Here is a 24,056-nt window from a genome sequence, read left to right as displayed (position 1 = left end):
GAGAAGAAGAAGAGAGATTAAAGATAAGCTGGAGGTCATCCGCATAATTAAAAACGGTGACCTCCAGCTGTTGAAGAGCAAAAATCAAAGGACAGATATAGAGATTAAACAAGAGGGGGAAAAGAGAGGAGCCCTGAGGGACACCACAAGTGACAGGTAATGAAGTAGCCGAGAAATCTCCCAGCCGAACCGCCTGGGTGCGGTCCCTTAAGAAGGAGGAGAGCCAGACCAAGGCCGAGCCCCCGATTCCCGCCGCTCCGACACGGGACAATAAGATGGAATGGTCCACCGTGTCGAAGGCGGCGGAAAGATCGAGGAGCACAAGGGCCTGATGGTGGCTTTGGTCAGCTCCCTCCCTAAGGTTGTTAAGGACCGACACCACAACGGACTCTGTGGAATGTCTAGGTCGAAAGCCAGCTTGTCGGGGCGCTAAGCCGGCATTATCCTCAATAAAGGAGCTGAAAACCGTTGTTACATGCCGCTCCAGCACCTTGCCCAAATAGGGCAACAGCGAGATTGGACGGTAACTGGCCGGAGCGGATGGGTCAGCCCCCGTTTTCTTGAGGATTGGTACTATAGTGGCGGATTTTAGGAAAGGAGTCACCACCCCTTGTGTCAAAGATTTATTAAGAAAGGTAAGGGGGGGCAAGGGATCTGATATGATCTATGGAGTACCATTGTCTGGATAAATTTAAGTCTTGCGTTACGCGATACTCTTTTGGGGTGTTCCAGCATACTCTTCCATGCTCTGTTCATGATCTCGGTCCCAGAGTCGTCTGCCCAGTGTGCCCTAAAGGAGCAGCAAATAATGAAGCTCGCCTCGGTCCAGCCTCTGCGGCGTAAGTCCAATTTCCTGCAGATTCGTGCCTGCAGTCCAGTATGAGAGCCACTGAAGCTGACTAGCGTAATAGTACCCTCGAAAGTCGAAGACCCCCAGACCACCAGTTGACGTCCCTAATTGGAATTTCCGAAGGCTGATCCATCTACGGCCAGCTATCCAGATAAGACTTATTAGAATGGTATTCAATGTATTAAAAATGGATTGCGTGAGGACCACTGGTAGATTCACAAAGTAGTATAATAGGCGAGGGAGCATCACCATTTTTGAGATGGCGATCTGGCCCATCACTGATAAGGGTAGGGAAGACCAGAACCCAACACTAGTACGGAGCCTTGTTATTGCCCATAAAATATTGCCCTCTATTTGATCCACTTGTGTTCTGTAAACATGTATACCTGGATATTTGAAGGTAGTGGGGGCTACTGGGATAGAGTAAATGCCGAACCACAGGCGAGTTAGGTGAGGCATCTCTCAGAAGAAGTAACTGGTTGACTTTGCGGGGTTTATTGCCAGACCTGATAACCGTTCAAAAGGGACGAATATGGCAGGGAGGGGAGCGTTGTCAGCAGTCAGGTCTCGTAAATATAGGAGGATATCATCTGCGTAAATAGATATCAGATGACGTACTCCATCGATATAGATGCCCAGGCGGTCCGCTGACATCCGAAGGGCCAGGGCCAAGGGTTCTAGTGCGAGTACAAACAACAATGGGGACAGGGGGCATCCCTGTCTCGTGCCTCTGTGAACGGTGTTTTGGTCGGAGATGTAACGGCCGGTGCGGGCCCTGGCTGTTGGGGACGTGTATAACAAGCGGACCCACTTTAGGAAGTTATCTGGGAATCCAAATCGTTTCAATATCTCAAACATGAAATCCCATGATAAGGAATCTAATGCTTGTCTAAAATCTAATGCTATACATCCCGCATGGTGGAGGTCACGTGGCCGTCATTATAGAGTGTAATCGCCGAGTATTTAGAGAGGTGCTTCGGTCTGGGAGGAAACCACACTGATCCCTATGAATAAGTGTGGGAAGGTGTGACTGTATACGATTAGCGAGGGCCTTACTTAGAATCATATATTCAGTAGCTAACAAAGAGACGGGTCTATAATTGGACATCTCTAACTCGTCCCTCCCTGGCTTGGGTATGGACGTAACCAGTGCCTGTATGGTGGAGTCAGGCAGACGGGCAGTCTCAAATGCCGCCGTGAAAACCGCCGCCAACGCAGGCACTAGAGACTCTGAGTAGGTAAGGTAAAATTCTAAGGGGAGCCCATCCATCCCAGGTGTCTTATTACGATTCAGACCTTTAATCGCGGCGCGTATCTCTTGTTGGATAATGGGACCATCAATATCTTTCTGTACATCCTCCGATAGCACCAGGAAAGGGGATCCTGGAAAAACTCGGCAATCGAGGAGCTTTCTACTAGGGAGAAGGGTGCATAGAGTGCCTTATGGTGGTTGTGAAATGCAGTATTTATTTCTGCTTGTGTATTGACTAGATGTCCCGCCAGGGTACGAATGCTGGTTATAATTGGGGAATCAGGTGGATCCCTGACTGTGCGGGCAAGTAGTGTACCGGATCTATCTGCCTCAGTGTGTTTTCCTTGCAGGTACGCCCTGTAGTCTATCGTCCGCAATGTCTCTAGTGTTTCCGCATGGTCTATGTGGGCAGATTGCAACGCCTCCAGTTTTTCCGGATCCAGGGCTGCCTCCCATCTCCAGTGTTTGTAACCTGCCTTCAATGTCCTTTAATCTCTCATGTATCTCCTGTCTGGCCCCTACTAACTGTCCGATCGTCGACCCCCCTAACCACTACTTTCAGAGCGTCCCATCCGATCAGATTAGAGGAGGCTGTATTCCAGTTTTCAGCCAAGTAATTAAAAATAGTATTGGACAAGGTCGTGCAGAAGGGAGCGTCCTTGAGCAGGTGTGGGTGCAATCTCCAGGTGGGCACTGGGGTAGGTACCATACCCCAGCGAAGTGTAAGTTCTAGGGGCCTATGATCGGAAAAGGTCTTGGCCAGGTACGTAGATTTGTGAACCTTCGTGATAATGGATCTGGAGCAAAGGAACCTATCTATTCTAGTATGAAGGCTGTGCACCGGAGAATAAAAGGAGTATTCCTTGTGATTCTGGTTTAGACGTCGCCACGCATCGGATAGTGTCCACCCATTTGACCATATAGTGAATTGTTCCGCCAGTTTACTAGCGGCTGTAGCCTGAAGGGGAGGGTGTGATCTATCTAGTCCAGTGTCCAGCAATGCGTTCCAATCCCCTCCTAGCACCCAGGGGATCCCGTCCCAGTCGGTCAAAACCGTACTCAGCCTATTCAAAAAGCGATCTTGGTCAAAATTGGGAGCATAAACGCTCCCAAAGATCATCAGAGAGCCGTCAAGAGTGCCCTTCACCAGTATATATCGTCCCTGGTCATCCACCCGGCGTTCTAGTTCAAAAAATGGGACCCCATGACGCACCCAGATTGTCGCCCCTCTAGCGAAGGCCGACTAATTAGTGGATTAAATATGTCCCCTCCATTTTTTCCGCATCTTTTGTGTTTCGGAATCAGTGAGGTGGGATTCCTGGAGAAAAGCAATCTGTGTTTTACGTCTAAGAAGAAATGCATGAATTCGGTGCAGTTTCTGAATTGCTCCCAGTCCCCGCACGTTCCATATGAGTAGGTTGTATGACCCTATTACGTTAGCAGTCCCTGCCATGCTCGCTTGTATAAACTGTTGTTCCCATCAGTGTTAAGTAGCTGAGCAGATCTGACCAGGAGCCCCTTTTCCCCAGAACTGGAACAAAACCCGGCACAGCGCCTGAACTGCACTGGGCCCAACAATGGTGTATCAGAAATACAGAACAAATAATTGTGCGTACGCTAAGAGGGAGGTAGCCAATCTTATACCTGACCATAGTTCTCTAAGGGTCTGCAACCCGACGGCTCAAAGGTACCCCACCCGGGGGGGGAACGATATAGATATGGTGGGAGATGTAGTATGAACATAATCCTATATTAAACCATGAGTGTCAAGGAACCCTTCGACTAGTAACTCATATCCTCAGCTCCCCTAAGTATGTCAAATGTAAAAACAAGGCATGTAGTCGTGGACTCCTGCACCACTATACTTTACAAAGGAGTTGACCAGCTTACATCATAAGCAACACATCAAAAGGATACAGTAGTCTCTCTGGTACTAAGCATATGTCAGCTATATTAATAATTATCACAACAATAGCCCCAAGCGACTGTGGCTCAACGTCTACATTCAGCTATCGATCAAGTCGTCTGCTGTTCTGGACGTGATGGTGGGGTACAGGATTGCACTATGTTCGGAGTCTGAATGGAGAGTACTGTCCTCCGAGTCGGTAGAGATTTTGTGCAAGTCCTCACGGAAGGCACGGCCACTGCAAGCGCTCCCTGCTGATCTCGCCTCTGCTGTTCTCGCGATGGGCCGGCACCCCACCGCTCCGGTTGGGGTTCTGGGACCAGTGAGAGGCTCGCTTTGGGAGTCCGTCCGAGCCCTGCGTGGAAACATCCAGAAGACTAGCTTGGCTAGAGCTGATGCACATCACCTCCATCCATTCTTCAACATCTGCCGGGCTTTCGAAGAAGTGAGTCTTCTTGTCGTGTATAATCTTCAACTGTGCAGGATACAGGAGTGCATACTTGAGTTGTGCATTCTGAAGTTTTTTCTTCACCGCTTGATATGATGATCTCTGTCTCTGTACCAACACTGTGCAGTCGGGATATAAGGATATGTGGTGGTTCTCGTACTGGATGAGTGCCTTTTTCCCTAGCTTTTTGTAACAAAGCGTCCCGGTCTCTATAGTTAAGGATTTTAACGATCAGAGGGCGGGGCGGCGCTCCAGGTTTAGGCTGTCCCGTCGGGATTCTGTGCGCTCGTTCCACACAGAAGTATGGGGAGAGTCTTTCAGACGCCACATGGTCTCTGACCATTGCTCCATAAAGTCCTCCGCTCTGGTCCCTTCACAGTGTTCCGGCAAACTGATAACGCAAATATTATTGCGCCGAATTCTTACCTCTGCATCCTCCACCCGGTCCATGAGCGTGGTGACCTGTTGTTGGAGCTGTTGTAGCGTGGAGGAGTGTTCGGCTACTCTGGGAGTGAGATCTGTTAAAGTTTGACCATGATCCTTAACCGTGTCCACCAGCTTGCCGTGGTCCGCCTTCAGCAATGTTAATCCGGTGGTGAGAGCGCCCATTTGGAGCTCCATCGCTGCTCTGGAGTCCCGAATCTCCTTGAGGATGAGGTCCAGTTTGTCTGGCATTTTCGATGGTAGCCCCAGGTAAGGTGGGCCTACTCGTGGTGCCCGGGTGTGGGAAGAGTCGGAGCCGTTCTGCCCCTCCTGTGTCTTCGCCCGAGGTCTACCCATGGTGCAGCGCAACTCCCAGTCTCCCTGAGGGGCAACAAAATATTCAGCTCGGAAAGGGCGGTGGCAGCGCCCAAAGTGGTGGAGTGACGCAAGGCTGTCGGTCTGCAGTGCACCCCGGCAATGTCTCTGTAAGGAGGACCTCAGGTTAGGCTAGTCCGTGCTCCTGTGTGTGGGTCAATCAATATTAATGGCTCGGTGTTGGTGTGCTGCAGGGCGATGAAGTCCACCCGGGGCCACCGGGCTGCAACCGACTTTGTGGTCCCGTCGGGATCCTGTCCACAGGGGTGGTCCCCCACTGCCCCCCCCGCATCCCCCCCCCATTAGGCAGAAGTCAAGAGGAAGGTACAGTGTACTGTGTGGGGGGGAGAAGAGAAGAAAGGGGCCTGAGGGATCACCGCCTCCACCCTGCAGGAGCCCGGTCACGCAATTCAATCACGCTCCTCCAGTACTGTCCGCTCACAGGACCGATAGGCCTTGCTGGATGTTACTGGGTTCCCCGGCATGGTCCTCGACAGGCTGGCGGGCCGCCGAGCGTCCAAGAGGTTGAGGTTAGGTCACAGATAGGCCCAGGCGCAGTTGACTCCCCCGGGCGGCTAAACGGGCGCATCGCATCGCATCGGGCCTCAGATCGCTGCAGTCCTCACTCCTCATCACCGCCTGTGTTACGTCTATGTTCCCAGGACCGCTACAGCCGCAACCCAATGTTCATATAGGCCATATACACCTGAGACCCCTGCATAAAAAGACCACAAGGAGAAAGAAACCTAGATATAAGTGACACGATCAAATATGAAATAACTGGACACTTAACTGTAAAGAACCAATTGGGATCTCAGATGTACTGTTGTTTTCTGTTTGTCCTTATGGTACTGTGTCACAACTGAGAGTATGTTAGATTAGGAATGAATGATGTAGAATGCATGATGTTTTTTTTTATAGTACTCTTCTCTTTGTGGGGTCCTAATTAATTTTCTTCCTCTTGTTAATAATGTTTTTTGCACTGAATTATTTATAAAAAATATGAAAAAGATGATAAAATGTTTCCTTGATCATAAAGTGTTAAATGATAATAAATAGAAAACTAAAGTATTCTATGTCTATGTGAATATTTTCAACCATGTTGCATCTCTAGAGAAATATATTAGATTTATTCTAAGTTGTGAAAAATAAGTAGGTCAATACAGAGGTTCTACTTTCTAGCAACCCAATGTTCGCACCAGGGGACCAGAACCAGGGCAGGCCTCGGGCCCCAGTATTGAACTGCGCGGTGCACCATTCACCGCAGCGGTCCATAGCACACTCCTGCAGCTCCCCTCCTCCGCTCGCCTACCGCTCGCCACCAGTCCGCCGCCCACCTGAGCAGCACAGTCCGCTAGACGTCACTCCCAAGGCCCACAGCCGAATCTACACATCCCCGGAGATGAGTCCGGAGCAGAGACTCCAGGGGGGAGACGATGCCTACCGGATCCACAGCGGGGAGGCCTCCGACTTCAGCTCCCACAGGCAGGTCTTCCCCAGGCAAGTCTCCGCCCCCTGCCAGGTCCCGGACACAGTCAGCAAGGAGCGTTGGGTAGGCCCTGCTCCATTCGGGTGTCCCAGAGCAGGTACAGGCGCCGGTCCGGCCCCCTCGCTATCGCGGGGGTTCCAGCACTAATCCGCTAGACGTCACACCCAAGGCTCGCAGCCGAATCTACACATCCCTGGAGATGAGTCAGGAGCAGAGACTCCAGGGGGAAGATGATGCCCACAGGATCCACAGCGGGGGAGGCCTCTGACTTCAGCTCCCGCAGGCAGGTCTTCCGCAGACAAGTCTCCGCCCCCCGCCAGGTCCCGGCCTCAGTCAGCAAGGAGCGTCGGGTAGGCCCCGCTCCGTTCGGGCGTCCCAGAGCAGATACAGGCACCGGACCGGCCCCCTCGCTATCGCGGTGGTTCCAGCACTAATTCATCTGCCCTCCCATGAAGGTCGCAGCCGTGGGTACGGCGCGAACAGGCTGATTCCCCCCCTGGAGGGTCCGGAGCTCTATCGGGCTACAACCACCATCTAGGCTGGCTAGTCACGCCTCCCCCCATCCATACTACATTTAAAAACAAATTTGGCAACTTGAAGGAGCTTCTGTCTATCTTCCTCCAACACAGAGGGCAGGCGCTGTGCAACAGAGTCCGATACGGCATGAGACATTCTGCCTAAAAAACAGGCAGCATTTAAAGATCTCAAGGCCGTGCTGGCAGAAGAAATGGAACTCCAACCACAATTATCCATCCATCTGGACTCCTTGCCAGGGGAACCACCGGAAGGGCATTAGAGTCTACCGACACAGCAGCAGCCTGTATTGCCGGCCCTTTAGTGGTGGGGCGTCATAAGCGGCATGGAGGATCTCCTGGAATAGTGAGATACCTGTGGCCTACTGCACGGTCAACAGGAGACCCGTGACAGGTTTTGCCCAAGTCCCTAATAGTATATCGAAAAGAGATTTATTGTAGGGAGTAATGGGACAACCCCGGTCTCACCTTGGGGGTGCACTTGCATTAAATAATCTATGGACAGTTGCACAGAAGGGAATTGGCAATTTAAATTGCAGCTGCTCTTCTCAAGACCGCTGACAAAGAGGAACTATCCCCTGTTGCAATGCTTGGAGGAGAGAGCAAGTCTGAAGCTGAGAAGGACTGCAGGTCACTAGCGCCCCCAGATCAGTTAGCCAATTATCTTTCAAGGATGATGGAGAAAGAGCTCCTAAAAGAGTGGGCCCCACATCCTCCTCTCCGCCTTCAAACCCCACAGAGAGACCAGATAGGGGTGGAATAATATCTCAAACAGAAGGATCCACAATGAGCGGTGTAGCCGACGCTGCACTCTACGACATCCGGCGCCGCTGTGGAGTCGACTCAGTGCCGGAAATACCAATAGCATGTGCATCGAGTGGTCCTACTGGTGTCGCAGGCTGAAGAGGCGCCAAAAACTCTGCTTACTCCTGAGGCTCAGCCGGGAGGTTTTAATTGTTTTAATTGTTACGCTGCACCTTGCACCTTCTACTATCCTGCTGCTACTTTTAAAATTGGCACCTTGCACTTTCTTTAATCCTGCTGCTACTTCTTAAAATTGTAGAGATCTCAGTGACAGTCTATTTTAAATTGAGGGCTTACTTGAAGGGCGGGCTGACTGACCAGTGACGGCGGATTTCGGGGCACTGCCGGTCACGGTATATTGCTGTTAGACAGAGTGGGGCCGCCATCTTGGGGAGGCTCGGGCTGCAGCGCTCTAGCTGCTCGACCGGAAGCACCATATAAGAATTATGAATCAAGTGCACGGCGGGCACGCCGATGGCATGCCGAAGGCGCGCCAAGGGCAAGCCCGTCTGCGGCCTTCCGCGCCTTGACCGCGCCGAGTGCCATGACCCCTGCCAGTTTCATACCAGGTAACCAACCAATATACACGTATTCTAGTAGTGTGTTGTTACGACTAAATAACGTGGGTAGGAGTTTAGACTGTCCCTGCCTTCCCTTATATGAAGACTCGACAGATAACCCGACGTTCTGTCCATATTGGAACATTAACCTCCCAACATCTGTGTTTAGCAAAGTAAGGGATAGGATACCGGAGGTAACAGGTGGTCGGAGGAACAACACTATACAGGGTATAAAAGGGATCCTCCTAAACACTCGGTCATTGGTCAAGCATAGCACAGAATGCGCGGCTCTGATAGAAGATCTAGGGGCAAAAGTGGCATTTATCACTAAAGCGTGGACGGACGAAGCCTCTGGACCAGACATAGTAGAGGCATCACCACATGGATTCCTATGTCATACTGTCAATAGGCAGGGCAAGAAAGGAGGGGGCTGGCAGTGATCTACAACGACTCCATCAAAGCTATGTTTAAAACAATTGCCAATGGGGGATGTGAAGCCCTGAGTTTCTCCCTCTTCCTCCCACATAAGGAGAATTTTAGAGGAATTCTGTTATATAGGCCACCAGGGTTGCAGAAATCCTTCATTGACTTGGTGGGCAATCTGATGGAGGAAGGTATAAGTGACAGACCCTTCTCCATAATGGGCGACTTTAATTTCCATCTAGAAGACCCGGTAGATTTAGATACACAGGAGTTATTGGACTTTATGAATGGACTTGACCTCCTACAAACAGTTAAAGGGGCCACCCACACAGCAGGACATACGCTGGATGGGATTTTTTCAAATTACCCACAGCTATCTGTGACGGAGGTGTACCCGGTAGTGTGGTCGGACCACTCTGCCATTCTATTTGAGATAGCCTGTGTAGATAGTCAGAACCATGTGAAAGCGACAATAAAGCCTAGTTACATACGCGCCTGGAATAAGATTGAAGCCAAAAAATTGTCAGACCTCCTGGAATTCACCTTGCCCTCTCTGGTTGGTGAGGTTGACACGGCTATCACCAGATTTAAAGATTGGGTTATTGAAGCCTGCGACAAGCTTGCCCCAAAAAAACGCTTTTACCCTAAAAGGTTTCATCCTTCTGCACCTTGGTATACCCCCAATCTAAAAGCTCAGAAATGCATTTGTAAGCACTCTGAGCGGGAATGGAGGAAGGGCTATAAGGCAGAGGACAAAATAAAACATAAAGAAAGTATACGGGCATACAAACAACTGTTGCTCACAACTAAGCAAGAGTACTTTGCAAGCCAAATTGAACTAGCAGAAAACTCAGCAAAATAACTTTTTAAGATTGTCTGTAAATTGGCCAACTCTCATACGTCACAAGTGGCAAAGAGCCAGGAACTCTGTGACAAAATCGCCAAGCACTTTTTAGATAAAGTTGAGGACATCTTCGCATCCTTTAATAATGCCAATAATGGTCCACCTCATGAACCAGGCATGGATATTATTTTTGGCCCCACAAACGCAGTGTGTTTTGACTGAATTCCCTCTGCTAGCCAACACCGACACTGCTACACTTTTGAAAAATCTGAAATCAGGCTCCCCTTATGACCCCTGCCCTATTAAAATAGCCAAATTGATTTCTCAAGTTTTTACTACGACTTTAACTCCCCTTTTTAATATGGTACTGGGGGTGGGCAGCTACCCAGCGTATTGGGAGACGGCCTCCTTGATCCCGTTACTAAAAAAAACAAATCTGGATTCAACAGAGGTTCGCAACTTTAGACCTATCTCTCGCCTACCTTTCAAAGCTAAAATGTTGGAGAAATGGATTAACAGACATCTGAGCGGTTACTTGCATGACGCTGAGGTGCTTGACTGTACGCAATACGGCTCCGGGAGGGTCACAGTACGGAAACTGCCCTCTTAAAATCTACTGACGAGATTAGGAAAACTCTGGATCAGGGGGGTAAAGCAGCAATGATCATGCTGGATCTCTCCGCAGCGTTTGACACGGTCCATCATGATCTTCTGATGGACCGTTTGTCAGCCTGCGGAGTAAAGAACTCTGCCTGGAAGGTCTTAAGGTCTTTCCTTTCTGATTGTAGGCAGATAGTAGCCCTTGGAGAATTTTGCTCGGCTCCTTTTCAACTACCCTGTGGGGTCCCTCAGGGATCATCATTAAGTCTTACCCTATTTAACATGTACGTATCATCCCTGGCTCCATTGATAAGATCTTTTGGATTCCATCTTACTTCCTATGCGGACGATACGCAGATAGTGGTATCCCTCCTCCCAGGACTAGAAGGGGCAGTTAGCCACAAGCCACACGATTGTATGGAAGCAGTTGGATCATGGATGGCCAGCAACTGTCTTAAATTAAACTCAAACAAGTATGAGGTCATTCTATTTGGTAATGATATTAACATGTGGACCCCAGAATGCTGGCTGGACTCTTTGGGACCTTTGCCTGTCCCCTCTACACAAGTGAAAAATCTGGGAGTGTATTTAGATGATAGACTGGACATGAGAAAACAGGTTAACGCTGTGGTGTCATCTACAATGTTCACTATCAGAACCACTAAGAAAATCCTCCCTTTCCTGCCTAAGGAGAGTCGACAGACGGTGGTTACAGCACTGGTCATGTCAAGACTTGACTATTGCAACAGCCTCTATTTAAACATACAAGAGAGGCTGTTGCATAGGCTACAGATGCTGCAGAACACAGCTGCTAGGGTGATTTCAGGCATACCCAAATTTTCCCCCATTTCTAGTGAAATAAGCAAACTACACTGGTTGCCTGTTAGACAACGAGTACATTTTAAATCCATGTGCCTTGTCTTCAAATCACTCCAGAATCAGGGACCACGCTACCTACAGGATCAACTTCAATGGTATCTACCAACCAGACCAGTGCGCTCATCAGTTCAAAAATTAGTAAGAGTACCGTCAGTGAAAAAAGCCCGTTAGGGCGGTAAAAGCTTTGTGGTGGGCGCATCAAAACTGTGGAACCAGCTCCCCTATTATCTGAGGAGTTGTACGGAGTTGCTCCCATTTAGAGAAATGCTTAAAACCTGGTTGTTTTAGAACCATCCCCTGACCGCGCTACTTACCTTTTCTCCTCAGGATAGCAGATAGCGCCAGGACACCCACGGGTAACAGACGCGCTCTATAAATTAATTAACATAACATAACATAACATAACAACAAAGGTGTAAATCCTGGAGGGCTGTGCACCAGCGCTGTGTCAAATCCGCTAGTGGATTCAGAGGGCCCTGATGTGACCAAGGCCGAAGCCGCTGGCAAAGATGCAGTTGGGACACTCCCCACCTCTTTGGGGTTGGAAACCAAACCAGAGAGATTTATTGGATCGAAGACCAGCTGAAGCGAAAACAAATATTCTCTCCTTTGCTCGAAGCTTACCCCCGCTCCAGGGTATTCAGGGAGGCGCGGGTTCGCCTGAGAAGCCTCCATGACTGGTAGGGTCGAGGTAATGTCCAACTTACATTTAGTCCGTTAGGCCTTCGGGGGTTTGTGTGAAGGCGAAGGTTCTTCACCGGAGCGACTGCTCGACCTGTCTTTCCATTTCGGGGAACACGAACTGAGCGGCGGTTCATCTCAAAGCAGTGCCAGGAGGAGTTTCATATGGCATTCCTTCAATGCCATCGGCCAACGACACGGTCAAGAGCCACAGGTGGACGGGGTCGTGGCCCTCACCCAAACACCATAGACAGACAGTATGTTGAACCATGATTGACATCTGTCTCTCACAAGAACGACAAGGCTTAAACCCAGACAACATACTTTTTTTTGGCACACAATTCCTAGACGAGATAGAAAGAGGAAGGGCTCAATAATGTCCCAAATTCCGCTCCGGAACCGCGTTGAAGCGCGGAAAAGAATGAACTGACATTAGCGCGTCATCAGGGGTTATATGGACTCAGCTGACGAGGATTATAAAGTAAGGAATCTGTGGCTAGATGTCTCTATCAGATAGGTCTTGTTTCGTCATTCTCAAAACCTTCTACAGTAAGCTTCCCTAGAGATTACAATATGGTTTGGAACCTTACATTTGTGCTCCTGGCATTTTTCTGGCTTTAACAATGCAAATTGGGGGAGGTGCTAGAGAGCCCATGGCAAGATGGCTGCACTATAATGCAGCTCGGCGGGCTATGGAATAAAATCTGTCCTTAATCCTGCAATCCACTCCCGTGACCCCTTACTTTGGTGAGCTTCAGCCAGCAGACATTGGCGGGCCCAAATTCCTGTTTATTTGGGGAATTGCAGCAGTCTGGTGGTGATTCCGGGTGTGGGCCTATTAATGCTGCTGCATGGGCTGTAAAAGGGGCCAGATGGAGATTGTTGGAGCAAGGGCCAGTGCATGAGAGGCCCCAGCATAGCGACTCCCCACAGGCAGACTATCTGAAGGATGGCCGGCCCTGAAAAAAGAGCCACTCCCATGACTAACCCTTCGAAGGGGGAGTGTGTGGCGCCAGTGGTGCGGTCAGCCTTGTGGAGTCCCTCGGCCTAGGGGAGGGCCGCAATCATCCGTAAGGTGGAGTGAGGCGAAGAGGCCAAGGCTGAAAACAGGCCCTGACTTTGTCCAGGTGGCACAGGGCCTCTCCAGGCTGCATCCAGACAGCCTGGAAGGCTGGGCGGGCATGGTAAGATCAGTGCCCGGCCGGAGGACGCTGTCTAGCAATCTTCCTACATAACGAGCGGTGAGCCTGTGAAGAGAGTCTGATTGCTGCCCCTGCTCCAGAGGCTGCCCTAGGGAAGATGCTGAGAAGCACTTGTTTACCATGTTTGGAGGCGAGCCTGCTAGGAGCATCTAATTGCTGCCTCTGGCTCTAGGAGCTGTACTGGGACTGGAGGGGCCAGGAGGAACGACTGCATGGTGATGGGGGAAGGCACTGATACCCCCCCTTTTGATTAACAGCCTCCTGAGTCCTGTCCATTCCCCTTGTGAGGGGGCTCCCAGGCACAGTCTAGTAGTGACTGGTTTATCTGGATGCTATGTAGATCTGGCACATAAAATGTGACAACAGACCCCTCTTTTGGACCTTAAACGCCTGTCTGCACCTGTTGGGGGACACTAAGCCTTACTTCTACTATAGTGAAGTGGCTTTTTTTTTTTTGCCCCTGGAGGGGTGACTTACTGACTGATTGCTTGCTCATGATCTGGGCCCACTACACATATAGCCATGAGTAAAACAGACCGTACTCAAACCCTCCTCATGTTTGAGGAGCAGCGCAATAAAAGGGACCGGGATGGTTACTTCGCATACCAGGAACTGAACCTATGCCGCTGGGGCAAACACCCCTTGCTGTGAGACTCCATGCCATGCAGCAAAACCTAGCATCTGTTGATGGAAAGATAGACACTTTGAATCTGTGCATGGATCATATGGCGGTAAAACTTTATAAGCAGACTGCGCACATCGGACACCTCTCCTGAGGCACCTCCCGGATCTTACCTGTCAGACAACCTTAACTGTGTCTGATGAGAACTCTCAGGGTCACCTCCACCCTTAACTTTTCTCTGCTCCATATCTTTTTGCTTCATGGTGCATAATCCATTGTCTTGGCCAGATTGCTGCTGTGTCTCCCTGGCTGCCTCTGTGTATCTGGAGGCTTACCATGGGACTCTGGCAGCCCTCTATGGGCAGACCCCAAAGCTTATTGATGTGTGATCCTTTTTCAATTGCAATTGGTTGGATAACTTGTCTATTGTATCCTTCCCAGCTTTCTGCTAAGAGACTGAAAGGCACAGCAAAGATGATCAACAAGAGAACATGAGAGACCCTTTGGTAATACGGAGAAGAGTTACCGTAAGTCTGGTGTGAGCCAGCAAATAGTTAATGGCATTTGGAACGGAACACCAATAGAATGTACAAAGGCGCATGCATGGTGAAAGGATGGCAAGGTCCGAAAACAGCAGTCATGCTGGGGGGTTTAATGTACAAGTGGCAAATAGAGTCCCCTACATAAAGGCTCACACCACTCTTACAATCAGAAACACCAGATGATATTTACGGGAGCAATCTTCACTATAAATACCTTGTGCTCGCCCCTATCATTGTAGTTCCAGGCAAGCAGAGGTGGGGTGGGTCTATGACTCTCTCCGCGCAGGACCCTGTGAGTAGCTTTCCATTTTGCATTTTTAGCAGGGAACACTTCTCTGTATTACCGAAGGGTCTCTAATGTTCCCTTGCTGATATACTTTGCTGTCTCTTTCGGTCTCCTAACAGCAGTGCACATCTACTGCTTTTGACCTAAGGGGCTTTAGAGATTGATTTAACAGGATTAGATCCCTACTGTCACCTATTGGGACATCATAACCCTGTATTTATCAATGTTATATGTTGTACGTCTTTAATACATTATGTTTTGAAAGTTTTTACACATGTCGTCACTTGCCTGGCCTGCTGTTTGTATAAGCACTTACCACTTAACAGCGACTTTTCAGTGCCTCTGAAGCATGTTGAGCCTATCATGAGAAGACTTGAGAAAACCATTTGAAACACTAACCTGTATTTATAATGTCTTTCTGGTCTTTCCTTTTAGGTTGGACAATACTATACTGAGGTACTCACCTATTAGCGGAGTACCTGGTACTACACATCCCTCTCTAGAGGGTAGAGATCTTTCTGGTCCTGAAGAAAAACCAGGGATCCGGCTGGACCAATAGACGTGGAAGATGTCAACTACACATACACATTAAGGCTATCTTGGTTAATTGAGCCCACATGACATCCCCCTTTCCATGTTTTTATCGTTGCCAAGGGAACCATCATATTAAAACTAACTAGGTATCCCTTAGACAGTTGTAATTCATTTGCCACTTTATTTGGACTCACTCCACACTACACATTCTGTATCCTCACACACACTCATCATTACGGCAGAAAACTAAAAAGATCTCCGACAAAGAGCCCTATTGCGGGACCCGTAGGGCAATGCAGCGCCAGCCTGGTGAGGAGCACGCCCTCTGTTGAAGCATGACATCCATTTTGATGTGTGAGGGCACCAAATAATAATCATAAAGATTCCCTTGGACTATTCACTTCCAACCAAGTTTCCCTCCCTTTTCCTCATTGGAACAGTACCTTCTGGATTTACTGATTATGTTTTAGGAGTGTGGGTACTGGACCTTTATTAGCTGCCTTTCCCCCTCTTGTGTATATGGCTTATCTAGTTGCCACAGCATTATGTTGCGTTTTTGCAAGAAAAGCATTCGACATGGCATACCCAACATACCTTTCATGAACTACTGTGTTAAGTTTGGAATATATTTTTCAATGCATTGATTCTTTCTGTGGTTCAATAATGTGCTATGAAATAAGATTATTAAACCTCTGCAAGAATTTAAGTTCCAGTCTTTGTTTGAAAATTTCCGGTTAAAACGTTTTGGAGAGAAATGAAGACATTAAATGGAATTGGGATAAATATGCATATGTGCCATAGCTCATATGTACAATATGCAGCCCTGTAATGCTAAACTGAAGAGTTAAACTGGCTTCTCTGCGAGGACCAGTCACATAGAGTAGATACATCGATGGTTGACCATTGAATCTTCACTGATTCTCCATTACTTACCTCTCTTTCTGTGTGCTTCTCTTCCGCTCTGAACGTTGTTGCTTTTTGGGGAACGGGCCACCATGGGAAAGTTTGAACAAGATGGGCAATTCTGTCATAAATGCGGGAGTGGTCAAAGGAGTGGTTCACTTTAGCCGTCCACATCCATCAGGCAACCTTTTTTTTCACACATTTTTATGAGTTCCCCTTCCCACCCCCCAGATATACTTATTTTAATAATGGGGTTGCTCTAACACATCTTACACAATTGAAGCGGTATTCTAGTGAAGACAGCCAGTCAAATGTCTGAAGCAGATACGTATGCATACCCACAAACAATTATTACCTTACTAACCAATTAACACTCTTTCTAGTGTTTCCCATTCAAGTGCAACATTAACATTTATTTTTATTTTCTAATAGATATTACTTCTTACCTCTTCTTCTAACCAATCATTGTACTGGACGATAGTGGACATCGCAACATCTGCACCCTTCATGTAGAATGTGATTTCCCCAGAAGATTCCTCCTGCAATAGCAAACATTCGCAAGACACTAACATTAAACATTAAAATATTCCTGAGCAGGCTGGAGCAGTTACTCTTTAGTGTCAAATTATACGGGAAATATGTTTAAATATTGTATTTATATTTCATATTTAAAATCAAAGTATCATTCCAAGTGAATAGATTTGGCATACAGAATAAACTAGGAAGTAGACAAAAATCATCAAAGGACATATTTTAGATGATAGTTCTTGAATTCACAGCTCTCCATGCATGTTGCACAGCAAATTAGGCATTGGACACCAATAAGTGTATGGTGCCTGCCCCACGCAGACAGGTACCCAAGTGAACATCGCATTATGCTTAATGTACATATTCAATGCTATGTTGCACATACAAACTCTATACTCTAACAGTGAGTGGAGAAGGGTGCCAACTTAGGAGCCTGAGGTCTTTGATTAGAATTGCATGGTTCCGTCAAGCGCCCTATCCCACTGTACCACAAATGAATAAACATGTGAAATGTAACACTAAGGAAAATATGTGAATTGTAAATTGATAGTTGAAAACGTGTGCTGAAATGACATTTTAATCCCAATTACCTAGGGGGAGCATAACACATCATTCCTACAATGATTCACCTTTACCTCAGAAAGGGCCGACACCACAAATCTGGCATGTAAATGTAGCAGTTTAACGTCTTGTCTGGAGGTTTAATTAGGAGTTAGTTAGTAGGAATGGTTACTGCCAGAATGGCATTAAATTCACACTCTGAGGGTCCTGAACTCTGGGGTTACATAAAGGGCTAATGTTTTGTGCATTACGACGTGAAATGTAACTTTTGAAAAAGACATAGTTATCAATTGGAAAGTAACATTTAGTGAAACTATATTCGTGTGCACGCCTCGTTTGAGCCATTGTTCATCTGTCAGCTCGCTATTAAGAAATTGAAACTTTGGCATCTACCCACTGACAGTAGATTGGTTAGTAAGAGATACTCTGGTCGTGCGTTCGGAAAGCGCTGTAAGCAATACTTTTCAGGTGTGCATAAGGAAGCGATGATCTGGAGGACCAGGATTTTTTTTTTATTATTATTTCTATAACGATCACATTAGAGTTTAGGAGTATGTGAACATGCAATATCAAAAACATGCATACCCGTATTCAGTTGACCAGTGGTGGCAGGCACAGGTAAGAGCGGCAGGGGCGGGCTGGGAGGGAGGGGGTATGTCGACAGATGACGCAAGGTAAGTGGTTTTAGTTATTTTTTAATCTACTTTTACCTATCCCGTTGTCTGTCTCCACTACCACCCATCGCCCCCCCCCACCGCTCTTACTTGTGCTGGGCGCCACTGGAGTTGACTGTGTTCTGAGCTCAAGTATTTGACATCTGAACTACGCTGCTAAGTTGTGCGGCGCATCTTTCGTTTTCTACACATGCTGCAACAGTGTAGGTCTTCAGAGAATCATTCCTAATTTGTGTTCCTGAAAAAGCTAATTTAGGGTCTCAAGTACAAAGAAGTGGTTGTGTAAAAGTGGTCATAAATTGCACAGCGACTTTTACCAAATCGTTTTGGATTTTGCAAGCCAACCTATGTGCTGCGAGCGTGTGGGTGACATTTCTGATATATTTATATGTTTTCTTTGCCTTCATTGCTTGATTTTGCTCGAGAGAAAGTTTCACTCATAGTCGCTGAATGTCAATCATAATTGCACTGAAATTATGGAAATGTCACACATAGCAATCTAAAACCTTGGCAGCTATGATTGAGGAATGAAGAAAGATCACAAGCCTGGCTCGGCTCTCTGTGATGAGGATGGTCTCCCTCAGGCAAATTAATTGGCCCCATAGCCGTGAGTAGTGGAGGTGTGTGTCATTGATTTTAATTGCAGCCATGACGCGGTGGCCGGTACAAGCAGGCACCATAATTTGCTGCAAAATCAGCTAGCCAGACTCCCACAACTCCAGCAGCAGGATGTGACGTCACCCACGCGGCAATCAATCTCAAGAAATACATTGTAGCACTGCCTGCAGCAGCTGCTGCTAGATCAGCCAGCGAGCCCCAAGCCTGTTAGAGCAGCGTGCACACGCCACACCACCAGCTGCCACTCCAGTTTTAGGCAGTGCTAGCTTAAGTGACAGCTGAGGCGCTATGTGTGACAATGCATTTCAGTGTGATGATGCGGAGCACCACACTAAAATGAGTTAGTCTAACGCCTGATGCGTGGTACTAGGCAGGACTGCTTAATAAAACCAATCAGCCTAAATTGGCTTGCTTTGACAGATGCCTCTGACATGTTTGTCGCTTTTACTGTTTGTGTGTCGTTAATAAGTAATTTACATCTCTCCGTGCTCTGTGTTGTCACTGCATATTGGGCCGCCCTGGGCTTCAGATCATGCCGGGAGCTGGGCCTCTGAACCTTAAGAGACCCCGTAGTCTCACTCAACAACACTGGTGATGAAGAACAAGTTACTTACCTTCGGTAACACATTATCTGGTAAAGATTCTATCTAGCTGTAGATTCCTTACCTTTGAATTTCCCAGGTGTCAAGCTGGATCCAGAAACTTTTGCTGAGCAATACCCATTGCGCGCGACATCGGCTGGCTTCATTCAGCTCCGTGTGACATCGATGGCGTCGGTAGCGTCGGTTATGACGTCATGGTGCCTATATACGCGCCACCCAGGCGCGTGGACGTCAGTACTTTTTGTTTTTTCCACGCCAGAAGTGCAGAGCCACAAAGTGACTGACGTAAACATGTGCAAAACTAGGGCCCTGAAAGGGTAGTAATCCTAAACCTACTATATCAGTCCGCAAAGCAGGGAGTCATGGGTGGGGCTGTAAGATAGAGTCTCTAACAGATAATGCATTACCGAAGGTAAGTAATTTGTTCATCTGATAGAGACTTCTAGCAGCAGATTCCTTACCTTTGAATCAGATACCCGCGCCATACCATCCCGGCGTGGGTTGCGGACTCATGACCTAGACTAAAAAGTCTTTCTGGACGGAACGGGCAAAATGCCCGTCCCTGCGCAAGTGACCATCAAGGCAATAATGTTTTGCGAACATGTGCAGTGATGCCCACGTCGCTGCCTGTCTTGGACTGAGACACCCCTGGCCAAGGCACAGCCTTTCCCCTGGTGAAATGGGCCCTTAATCCCTCAGGGGGCTGCTTCTTTGCTAAGGCATAACAGAATTTAATGAAGAGAACAACCCAGCGAGAGATGGTTCTTTTCTGCACTGCCTTTCCCTTCTTTGCTCCCACATACCCCACAAAGAGTTGGTCATCCACCCGGAACTCTTTTGTGCAGTCAAGGTAGAACGACAATGCTCTTTTTGGGTCCATCCAGTGGAGAAGCTTCTCTTCCTTAGTGGGATGTGGGGGAGCAAAGAAGATGGGCAAAGTAATGGATTAGCCCACATGAAATGGGGTCACAACCTTAGGTAAAAATGATGCACTGATGCGAAGAACCACTTTGTCAGGAAAGGACATAAGATAAGGAGGCGAGCTGGGTAACGCCTGCAATTCACTCACCCTCCGGGCCAATGTAATCGCCACTAAAAAGGCTGTTTTGATTGACAACAGCCGGAGGGGACAATTGTGTAGAGGCTCGAAAGGAGCACACATCAGGTAAGTGAGGACCAAATTAAGGCCCCATTGCGGCATAATAAAGGGTGTGGGTGGAAATAAATGAGCCAGCTCTTTTAGAGAACTATTTACAATAGGAGATTTAAAGAGAGAAGGCTGGTCTGGCAGCTGCAAAAAATCAGACAGAGCAGAAAGTTAACCCTTGAGAGTTCCCAAGGCAGAGCCCTGCTGGGCAAGGGTTAGAATGAATAAAAAGGACAGTAGAAAGAGTAGCAGAAAGTGGGCCAATGGACCTTTCTGTACAGCATAACACACATTTCTGCCAACGGCAGGCGTATACTGACTTAATGGAGGGCCGCCTGGCCACCAGAATAACATTAAAGACTTTGGGAGAAAGGTCAAAGGCCATCAACTACCGCCGCTCAATCTCCATGCATGGAGGCGCAGAGTTGGCAGGTTCGGGTGGAGAACTCTCCCCTGCTGCTGTGACAGATCCTCCCGAAGGGGCAGCCTGATCGGAGGATGAACACACATGCCCAGTCCAGCGCCACAAGGATGACTTGGGCCCGGTCGCTCCTGATCTTCTTCAGAACCCTCGGAAGGAATGGTATGGGCGGAAAGGCGTACAAAAGGCCTGAGCTCCACTCGCTATGAAACCCGTCGCTGAGCGATAGCTGCCTTGGAAACTCCAGCACGCCGTACTGCGGACATTGCGCGTTCTCTTCGGAGCCGAACAAATCTAACCAAGGTTCTCCCCACTGCTGAAAGAGACCTTGCGCCACCTCCAACTGATCCTGAAGGCATCAACGGCTGAGATTGTGCGCCCTGGCGTTCAGAGAACCTGCCAAGTGTTGAACCACCAAAGTTATGCCCTGCTGTTCCAGCCATGTCTAGAGACGCAAGGCCACTCGACAAAGGATCTACAAACCCACCCACCTTGCTTGTTGCAGTACCACATGATGGTGGTGTTGTCTCTGAACACCTGCACTAACTTCCCCTTGATAGTGGGAAGAAATGCTTTCAATGCCAAACGAATCGCTCGGAGCTCCAACAAGTTTATGTGGAGCCTTGTCTCCGCCGGAGACCAGTAACCCCTGATCTCCACCTCTCCCATGTGGCCGCCCCATCCCAGAAGAGACGCATCCGTCCACAGCTGTGAAATCTGGTTGGGGACGGGAGAGAGGTCTGCCATTGACCCAATCGCGGTTCAATAACCACCACTGCAGATCCTTCGCAGTTCCTTATGAGATCTGAACCACGTCAGTGAGATTTCCCAGATGCTGTGCCCATTGGAACTTCAAGTCCCACTGCAGAGCCCGAATAAGCCACCTGTTGTGTCTTACCAACAAGATGCAGGAGGCCATAAAAACCAACAGCCTCAGAGTCAACCTCTCTGAAATCCAGGATAGAGGCGGAAATATAGGAATCATAACCTGAATATCCTGGATTCGCTGCTCGGGAGGATAGGTCCGAAACTGCACTGTGTCCAGAACAGGCCCAATGAAAGGGAGCATCTGAGGAGTCAGGTGTGACTTTGGCACGTTTATAGAGAATCGCAGTAAATGCAGGAGGTCCGCCGTAGTCTGAAGGTGAGAGATGACTGCCTGGGGCTAGGACACCTTCAACAGCCAGTCGTCTAGGTACGGGAAGACTGAAACCCCTATCCTGCGCAGATGAGCTGCAACCACTGCAATCACCTTGGGGCACTGGTAGGACTGAAGGGGAACATGGTAAACTGAAAGTGCTTGTGCCCTACCTTGAACCGCAGGTAACGCATGTGGCCCAGCAGGATGGGAATGTGAAAATATGCATCCTGCACGTCCAACACCACCATCCAGTCTCCTTGGTCTAGGGCAGACAAGACCTGAGCCTATGTAAGCATTTTGAATTTCTCCTTTTTGAGCAAGAGATTGACAGTCCGAAGTTCTAAAATGGGCCGAAGCCCCTTGTTCTTCTTCGGAATCAGAAAATAGCGGGAATAACAGCCACCACCTACTTCTGAAGCTGGGACCCTTTTTATAGCTCCTTTGGCCTAAAGACGTGTAACGTCCTCTTGGAGCAGCTTCAAATGATTCTCCGCCGGTCATTCCCGAGTTGGCGGAATAGGAGGAGGAAAAGAAAGGAAAGGAAGAGAATAGTTCTCCTGGACGATTTGCAAGACCCCCTTGTCCGTTGTTATTGATCTCCAGTGGGAGAGATGATGACGAATTCTCCCACCCACTAGAGTAGTGTGGTCCTGCAGAATCAGCCTAGGAGTGCTTGGAGGTTGCGGCTACTGGGGGCAGTGTGGTCGACGACTTCTGGCATCCATTCCGCGGACGGAATGTACCGCGTCCATGTCCAAGTCTGTGCAGGACGGTGGCTGTGATAGGGCTGACACAGCTGGAAACTCCTTCAGTTGCCGCAAAAGGGGCGAAAGAAAGACTGGCCACGAGGAGTGGAGGAGAGGCCCAAGGATGTGGCCGTAGCTCGAGAGTCCTTAAACCTGACCAGGACCGAGTCTGCCTTTTCTCCAAAAAAGGCGGGTTCCATCAAAGGGCATGTCCATCAAATTGGCTTGGACATCTCCCGAGAAGCCAGTTTTACAAGCCAGGTGTGGCGCCTTAAGGCCAACCTCGTTGAAATCGACCTGCCCAGCGAATGGGTCGTATCCAAACCACGCCGACGTCAGCATTGGCGCCGTTCTACACCATTCCGGCTCTGTGTCGGTGGGGATGAGGATGCGACTTGCGCCGCTGAACGGTACAGGCGACGTCGCCTGCACCGACTTCAGGTTCGCAGCCAGGTGAGGTCGCTCTGGCACAACCGACGTTGAACCGGATCTGGAATCGGACCTTGAGGCCCCACCGGCACCATGGTCAAATCAGACGGCATCAAACCCGATGGGGCCTCATAAAAATCTTTCATTTGAGCAGGAGTCGCTCCGGCTCCCGGAAAGGGTGGGAGGCGCAAAGTCGACTCAGGCTCCACAGAAACGTGCTTAGAGTGTCGGTGCTCCTCACCTCTCTCGACGACGGACGCCAGTTGAGGTGAAGTCGAAGTCTTCCCCTAGTGTCCAGGTGATCTTGAATGGGAGGAAGAGGACTTAGGGCTCCATTAGCGATCCCGTGACCTCCTCTTCTTCAAACGGGAACGTGACCTCCTTGGAGTCTCGCTCAACAGTGTCGACTGCCGGGCCGCAAGCAACTTCATCAACCGCTGCCTCAAGGTCTACGGGGCCATCGTCCGACAGTCCGAACACGACTACGAATCGTGTTCGCGTTCAAGATACCACAGACATAGGCAGTGGGGATCGGTAACCGACATCATATGGGAACTAGTTCCGCATGATTTAAACCCTGTCTTTCTACTGGACATCCCTCGCACACAAAGTCGTACTCAAAAATATCAACAAAAGTCGAGAAAAAAACCTGCCAAAAAGCGGCAGAGAGGTAGCTCTTCCCGGATCAGCGCTTAACTGGTGCGGAAATAAAAAAACTGATGTCCACGCACCTGGGTGGCAGCTATATAGGTACCGCGACGTCATAACCGACGCTATCGCCGTCACGCGGAGCCGAATGGAGCCACCCGACGTAGCGTGCAAGGGGTATTGCTCAGCAAATGTTTCCGGATCTAGCCTGACGCCTGGGAAATCCAAAAGTAAGGAATCTACAGCTAGAAGTCTCTATCAGATATGAGAAACAATAAATTGTTGTTAGTCAAGACTGCAGGAGATAATTTCAGATTATAAGGCTGTGATGGCAACTTTTTTTTTTCACAGGGCCACTGCCGATCATGGCCCCTTTCCTGTAAAC

General features: G+C 48.8%; 1 protein-coding gene across 2 annotated transcripts in view; it reads right to left on the bottom strand.

Annotated features, from left to right (window-relative positions):
- The window catches only part of ATP9B (ATPase phospholipid transporting 9B), a 2,445,811-nt gene that overhangs the window by 225,587 nt on the left and 2,196,168 nt on the right, over nt 1-24,056 (bottom strand). For both annotated transcript variants that reach the window (XM_078687568.1, XM_078687569.1), the window contains exon 17: nt 16,603-16,695. In XM_078687568.1, coding sequence (XP_078543694.1) covers nt 16,603-16,695 — 93 coding nt within the window. The remainder of the gene's footprint in view (nt 1-16,602; nt 16,696-24,056) is intronic.

Source organism: Lissotriton helveticus, chromosome 4_1, assembly GCF_964261635.1.
Source record: "Lissotriton helveticus chromosome 4_1, aLisHel1.1, whole genome shotgun sequence".
NCBI classification, from domain to species: Eukaryota; Metazoa; Chordata; class Amphibia; order Caudata; family Salamandridae; genus Lissotriton; species Lissotriton helveticus.
This window is presented reverse-complemented; position numbering and strand designations above follow the sequence as displayed.